The 7,038-nt window shown below is 44.9% G+C and overlaps 1 protein-coding gene across 2 annotated transcripts in view; it reads left to right on the top strand.

Annotated features, from left to right (window-relative positions):
• The window catches only part of abcb6a (ATP binding cassette subfamily B member 6 (LAN blood group) a), an 8,970-nt gene extending 2,587 nt beyond the window's left edge, over positions 1-6,383 (top strand). The window contains exons 3-20 of one of the 2 annotated variants that reach the window (XM_076016871.1): positions 14-154; positions 264-453; positions 1,045-1,137; positions 1,261-1,453; positions 2,222-2,343; positions 2,422-2,531; positions 2,941-3,006; positions 3,135-3,260; positions 3,338-3,414; positions 3,504-3,567; positions 3,676-3,761; positions 3,864-3,921; positions 4,401-4,505; positions 4,611-4,785; positions 5,448-5,560; positions 5,641-5,735; positions 5,823-5,891; positions 5,964-6,383. In XM_076016871.1, coding sequence (XP_075872986.1) covers positions 14-154; positions 264-453; positions 1,045-1,137; positions 1,261-1,453; positions 2,222-2,343; positions 2,422-2,531; positions 2,941-3,006; positions 3,135-3,260; positions 3,338-3,414; positions 3,504-3,567; positions 3,676-3,761; positions 3,864-3,921; positions 4,401-4,505; positions 4,611-4,785; positions 5,448-5,560; positions 5,641-5,735; positions 5,823-5,891; positions 5,964-6,117 — 2,037 coding nt within the window. In that variant the 3' untranslated portion in view covers positions 6,118-6,383. Of the gene's footprint in view, positions 1-13; positions 155-263; positions 454-1,044; positions 1,138-1,260; positions 1,454-2,221; positions 2,344-2,421; positions 2,532-2,940; positions 3,007-3,134; positions 3,261-3,337; positions 3,415-3,503; positions 3,568-3,675; positions 3,762-3,863; positions 3,922-4,400; positions 4,506-4,610; positions 4,786-5,447; positions 5,561-5,640; positions 5,736-5,822; positions 5,896-5,963 lie in introns of those variants that run through there. The other variant, XM_076016881.1, reaches the window with a different exon arrangement.
• The last annotated feature ends 655 nt before the right edge of the window (positions 6,384-7,038 follow it).

Here is a 7,038-nt window from a genome sequence, read left to right as displayed (position 1 = left end):
GTTACACCGTCAGGTGCAGTTCGGCCTGTGGCTGTCGCGCTACGTCGCCACCGGGCTGCTCTTCTTCCTCGGCCTCAGAGCCCCGGGTCTGCCCCGCCGGCCGTACATGCTGCTCATCAACGAAGACGAGCGGGACGTGGAGAACGGCAGACAGGTAGATGCAACGTGGCCTCTCTCTCCGTTGGGTTGTTTCTCTCAGCAGTAAGCGAGAATGTCTCAAGGCCTTGATGTACTGCTCCCAACCCCCGTCTCTCCCACCTCAGAGCCTCCTGGGCGGCGCCGAGGAGAACCAGTCCACCTGGCAGGGCTTCAGGAGGAAGGTCCTCCTGCTCCTGCCGTACATGTGGCCCCGCGGCAGCGTCTTCCTCCAGCTGCTGGTGGCCTTCTGCCTGGGGCTGCTGGGGGTGGAGAGGGCCATCAACGTCTTTGTGCCCATTTATTACAAGAACATCGGTAAGTGCCGCAGGAATTGGGAGCTGAAACAATGAGAAATTTCCCCTGTCCCCTGAAATGATTGCGCCACGTGAAGACAGATTTCCACTTGGATAATAATATTGCATAATATTGCAAGTGCGTTTGTTCAAACACAGAAAAAAACAAACTTTTGCTCAAGAATATTAACAGTGAAATTTAAATCTGGAGGAGAAATTTTATACATTCTATAAAAAAAAAACACACAAGACAACTGAAAGCAATAAATAAACTGAAATCTCAGTGTCTGGTATCTTTGGTCGAGAGAGGAAGAGCGACAAACTGACTTTGTTCCTTATTATACATCGAACAATTAACACATTATTGATTATCATGACATTCTTTTGCCACATTAATCTTGGTATTAATTATATTGGTATTTATTGGTTATTTGGTATTGGTACTTGGTATTTATTATCTTTGATTTCTTCAGTATGCATTTACAGTGTAGAAAGTAGTAAAAATAAAGGTGTGTCTAAATTTTGGACTGCTAGTGTGCCCACAAAGAAATGTGAACGGACAGAATTCCTCTTCCTATGCCAAGTGTTTGTGTGTCTTTGTTCTGCCTCTCAGTGAACGGGCTGACTGACGGCAGCTCCTGGAGGGCCGTCGCCACCATTGTGTGCATTTACGTCCTGCTCAAGTTCCTGCAGGGCGGCGGCGCAGGTAGGACCATCTCTCTCTCTCTCTCTCTCTCTCTATATATCTCTCTATCTCTCTCTCTGGCAATCCTCAGCGTCACCCACTTCCTGGTAACCTCACCTCCCCCACCCACCTCCCAATACCCAGGTGCCTCTGGGTTTGTCAGCAACCTGCGCTCCTTCCTGTGGATCCGCGTGCAGCAGTACACCAACCGCGTGGTCCAGGTGCGCCTCTTCGCCCACCTGCACTCGCTGTCGCTGCGCTGGCACCTGGGCCGCAAGACGGGCGACGTGCTGCGCAGCATCGACCGCGGGACCTCCTCCATCAACAGCCTGCTCAGGTCAGACAGACTACAAATACTATGTCACTGTACTCAAGTGGATTTTTCGACTTTTTAGTTTTACTCCCTGTATTTGTACACAAATATCTGCACTTTCTGCTCCTTACTTTGGAAGAAATGCTAGTTACTTTTGTGAGTAAAAGATAAATGCTGTTAAAAGTAATTGACTTATTATTTATAATAGTTGTTATTGCTTGAAGTTGAGCTATTTGAACTATGCTGTTGTGTAGTTCAATATAAAAGTGGATATTTTAGAGGGAGATTATTTTAGAGTACCTCGGTTTTGGGGTCACAGCTCAGTACATTTTCAGTACAGAGAAAAATAAAAATTTAGAAAATAACTTTGTTTATTGTTGTTGTTAAAAGTGTAAACATGCATTTGTGACTGACTGGTCCAAACCATTACTGATTAGTTTCGCTGTCTTGGAACAAGAAAAAACATTTTTAGCATTGACAGTACCAAAGCTGTTAAAAATGATTAAGATTATTCTGTCACAAATTTTTAGTTTCTGCAAAATAATCACAAATGTATCGTTTCATTTAAAAAAAAAAAAAAAGTTGTGTGTATTGATACAAGTTGGGACCTTTAAAATTCAAATCATGCTGAAGTGTCACCCCCAGAGTAGCAGCTTTCCTGAAAATTTTGCGGCAATACAAAACGAACAAACATTGAAAAAAATTTCCTCAGAAGAGAGTCAGCTGTTTTCCCATAGAGGAATTTGACCAAACTATCCCCTTTTTTTTTTTTCTTCCTTCCTCCACCTACAGCTACATCGTGTTCAGCATCTTCCCGACCATCGCCGACATCGTCATTTCCATCATCTACTTCATCACCAACTTCAACGCCTGGTTCGGCCTGATCGTTTTTGTCTGCATGACGCTGTACCTCAGTGAGTCCGCCGTCGCCAAGCGTCCCGGTCTGACATTCTGACATTCTGACATTCTGACGCGGTGACTCTTCCTCGCAGCCGTGACCATCATCATCACCGAGTGGAGGACCAAGTACAGGCGCGACATGAACCAGCAGGACAACAACGCCAAGTCCAAGGCCGTCGACTCCTTGTTGAACTTTGAGACGGTATGGAAGAACTTTCGTAGCATTTCTCTCTTTTCGGACAAATTAAATTTTTTTCAGAAAGTGTGCAAAAATTAAAAACGTTAATTTATACCAGTGTTTCTCAACTGGTGGGTCGCAATCCAAAATGGGTCACGGAGCTTGTTTCCCTTTTTGAAAAATACATGCATTTGTAGAGAAGATGTTGGGCATTTGTTTTGCAGGACATACAATTTGGTTCAATAATTTCAATAATGCATTGACTGGACACGATGGAAAGTTTGTGGACTTAATTTGGGTCCTGATTTCATTATCAGGAAGAAAAAAAAAATGTGTGTCTTGAGACTCCACCAGTTGAGAACAGTTGATCTACATTATATCCGCGCAGTACGTGCTCTTAAATCTGATCCCCTCTACATGTCGGCTCCTCCAGGTGAAATACTACAACGCAGAGAACTACGAGGTGGGCCGCTTCGAGGACGCCATCTTGAAATACCAGGTCGGCAGCAGCTTTACACAACACCCCCATTGACAGCTTCCTGCTGAAGCACTGTTGGACTTTGCACATGTGCATTGATGTCGGCAGGAAACCACATTTCAAGCTCTTCTTTCTCCTCCTGCGCACAGGTGTCGGAGTGGAAGACCCAGGCATCGCTGGCCTTCCTCAACCAAACACAGAACCTGATCATCGGCTCGGGCCTGCTGGCCGGCTCCCTGCTCTGTGCCTACTTTGTGACCGAAGGAAAGTTTCAGGTAGTCGACCTTCTGTTTTTTTTCTGGTCATTTTGAAACTTGTTTTGCGCTCCTGCTAACGCTGCCCTCACTCCCAGGTCGGGGATTTTGTCCTGTTCGGCACCTACATCATCCAGCTGTACACGCCGCTCAACTGGTTCGGAACCTACTACAGGTGAGAGGAGCCGATCGCTCCGTTCTTCCCCTCGTGCTCTGCCTGAACGCCGTGATAACGCTGTTGGTTTCCTTCTCCTGCAACTGCAGAATGATCCAGAATTCCTTCATCGACATGGAGAGCATGTTCAAGCTGTTTGACGAAGAGGAGGAGGTACGTAGCGTTCAGGCTTTTCACACCGGGAGACGCGCTGTCGTCGTTTATTTTTACATATTTAACGTTTTTGTTTTCACATTTATGTCGTCATGTTCTCTCCGGCAGGTGAAGGATGAAGTCAACGCCGGCAATCTTCTCTTCAGGAAGGGGAAAATCGAGTTTAAGAATGTTTACTTCAGCTACACAAGCGGGTTAGTTTAGCTTTTAGTCTCATGGTTTTAGTTTGAACTTTTTCTTCTTTTTAAAATCATATTCAAACATCTTTTGTTTGTTTGTTTTTTGGATTTCAACAGGAAGGAGATCCTCAACGACGTCTCCTTCACCGTCCTGCCTGGACAGACGGTCGCCCTGGTAAGTGCAAAGGCCCAATACGCAGTGCACAAAATAATCAACTGTGCTGTGTACCAGTGTTAAAATGACTTAAACATTGCGTTGTAATGTGTCTACGTCACTGATATTATGACTATTACTGTTGTTATCATTACATATTATTATTATGGTATTGTTTCATATTTTGCATCCCATTGTGTGTAACTAATTAATATTAATTATTAATTAATTAATTATTATTTTTACTATATTGTATTGCAAAACACCTCAAACCACTTTTTCTTTCATTTTTTATCTTGTACTTTTGCAATACTTATATTGAACTTGCCACTTTTAAATTCATCTTTTTTTACACTTTCTTTATCCCGAGTAATGCACGATCGCGTCTGGTTTTGCCGCACCAACATTTCACTGCCCTGTGACGTGACAAATAAAATCTTTGAATCTTTGAATCTTGTGCGTATGCAAAAACAGTGAAGTCAGCTTGTCGCCCCCTCCAGGTGGGACAGTCAGGCTCTGGGAAGAGCACCATCGTTCGACTCATCTTCCGCTTCTACGACGTTCAGGGAGGCTGCATCACCATCGACGGCCAGGACATATCGAAGGTGCGGTAGTGCGCACGGTAGTATCACATTAGGTCATAATGTGTGCGCGGTTATAAAGCCCCACCCACCCCCAACCCCTCCCTTTCTCCCTTTGCCTTCTCCCAGGTGAAGCAGACGTCCCTGCGAGCGCACATCGGCGTGGTCCCGCAGGACACGGTGCTCTTCAACGACACCATCCAGAACAACATCCGCTACGGCCGCGTCTCCGCCAGCGACCGCGAGGTGGAGGAGGCCGCCATCGCCGCCGACATCCACGACAAGATTGAGGCCTTCCCCGATGGTAACCGTCTCGTTAGAGTCCCCGCTACAGAGCATCAGCGTTACGGAATTTATTGACAAAATAAAGATATTTGTAATTGGTAACGTTACTGGAAAACGTGTCGTTGAATTACAGTAACATATGGAACTTATTACATGGAATTTTTCATGATTACAATATGAATTGCATCCGACCAATTTTTTATTATTATTTGTTGCTTTGCGTGATTTCCTGGTTCACTGGCTCGGCATTGGCCGGCATCCTTTTCTGCTTCCCTCCACAGACGAGAGTTTGATAGATAAATAGATTCTGATGCCTCTCATTGGTTCTCCCGTCATATTCAGAATTACAGCAGAAATTGGCAAAAAAGGATAGGACACCCGTACATTGGAAAAATGTGCAACAAAGTAGACAGCTGTATCTTCGATTGGGTTCATTCACTGCTAAATGAAATGTGAAACGGTTGGCTCAGCAGTCAGGTTGATTTTTGCTGTTTTAAAAGGTCATCGGTTATGCTGCCTTGATTTTGTATTACAGAACAAGGGAGAACATTTGTTCAGAATTTAGAAAAGTAATTAAATGTCATTCAATTACTTTTGACAAAGTAATTGAAAGAGTAAGAGTTACACTACTATTCCATTTTCAATAGGGTAACTTGTAATTGTAACCACTTACGTTTGCAGGTTACGACACGCAGGTGGGGGAGAGGGGCCTGAAGCTGAGCGGGGGCGAGAAGCAGCGGGTGGCCATCGCCAGGACCATCCTCAAAGCGCCACAGATCGTCCTGCTGGATGAGGTGAGGCTTCCGTCGTCGTCCCCCCTCTGAATTCACCGCTTCCCGCCACACCGGCTGAATCTGAGCGCGTCTCTCCATAGGCCACCTCTGCCCTGGACACCCGGACGGAGCGCAACATCCAGGCCTCGCTGGCTAAGGTGTGCGCCAGCCGCACCACGGTGGTCGTAGCCCACAGGTGAGACGCGACCTCACCTTTGGATCTCCTGTTGTTAGGATGGAGTTTGTTCTTTGCTCCCTGGCTAATAGTTGAAATGTACCGCAGGCTGTCCACTATCATCGGAGCGGACCAGATCCTCGTGGTCAGCAACGGGCAGATCGCGGAGCGAGGGCGGTGAGTGTGCCTCCTCTACCACAGTCACCTCTGATTGATCAACTGTATGACCCACTGTCACCCCCACACCAGGCACGAAGAGTTGCTCGCCAAGGGAGGCTTGTACGCTGACATGTGGATGCAGCAGCAGCAGGCCCAGGACTCGGATTCTGCGTCCGATTCCGAATCCAAAGACCGACAGTCGGAGAAACTGCAGCCGCCACCGTCGTCGTCTTCAGGACACTGAATGTACCCCTTTTTTCTACCCTTTTTTTCTTGTTTTGATGTTGATTTCCATCCTCATGTATATAATCTGTAGATGCTTTTATTGTGAAAGAACACTGCAAGATGTTTTTTATTTTTAGACGTTTTGATGAAGGAATTACCATCAATGCCTGATTTGTCAAGACTGGTCAAAGAAAAGCCTTGCTAAAGTGATTCTAATTGTTGTTCCGTTGGCAAAGGGCGCCATCTGCTGGGCTTAATGGGTAATGTGCATACATAAAAAAATAAACTAGAATCTGAAATCATCATCGCTGCCACAGATCCTTAAAGGTTACACTGACTTCAGGTTATAAACACTATGTTCTCTTGAAACTGAAACGGGTATTTTCTCAGTAAGCCATCCTGTGAACAATGGATAATTTAGGATTCTGTCCAGGGACTCCCAAGTCGTTTCTTCATGAACACTGCAGTTAATTAAAGCCATAATCATTTCAGGAATGTGTTTGTATAGCCTTTTGGTCTCAAAGGTAAAGCTGGGCGTTCCTTGACTGATCTGAACTGTTTTATTAGACTGCCTGACAGATATGGAGGGAGGGACCCAGTCCCAAGTTTTAAGTCAGACTAAAAACCAAGCTTTTGTCATGTTAGAAAATACAAATATTGGATCCGAAACACTGCATACACTCTTAAGTGTCACGTGCAGCATTGTTCTTGTTTTTAATTTATTTTATTTTAATTTGTTCAAAATAACCTGTTTCCTACTGTTTCCCTGTCTTGGGTCTCCTATACCTCATCAAAGGTATTGTAAATTAGCAGTTTCTTCTTGTATTTATAAACAATAAAGGAACTTTGCATGTTTTGTTTTGTTTTATTATTTAGTGCGAGTCTCCGCTATAACAGTACCAGTTGAAACTCAAACTTGCTGGTTATATCAGACAAGTTA

This window comes from Nelusetta ayraudi, unplaced genomic scaffold, assembly GCF_046127955.1.
Source record: "Nelusetta ayraudi isolate G7.1 ecotype Tasmania unplaced genomic scaffold, CSIRO-AGI_Nayr_v1 ptg000006l, whole genome shotgun sequence".
In the NCBI taxonomy this organism is placed as follows: Eukaryota; Metazoa; Chordata; class Actinopteri; order Tetraodontiformes; family Monacanthidae; genus Nelusetta; species Nelusetta ayraudi.
The sequence above is the reverse complement of the archived record's forward strand: the minus strand, read 5'-3'. Positions and strand labels throughout refer to the sequence as shown.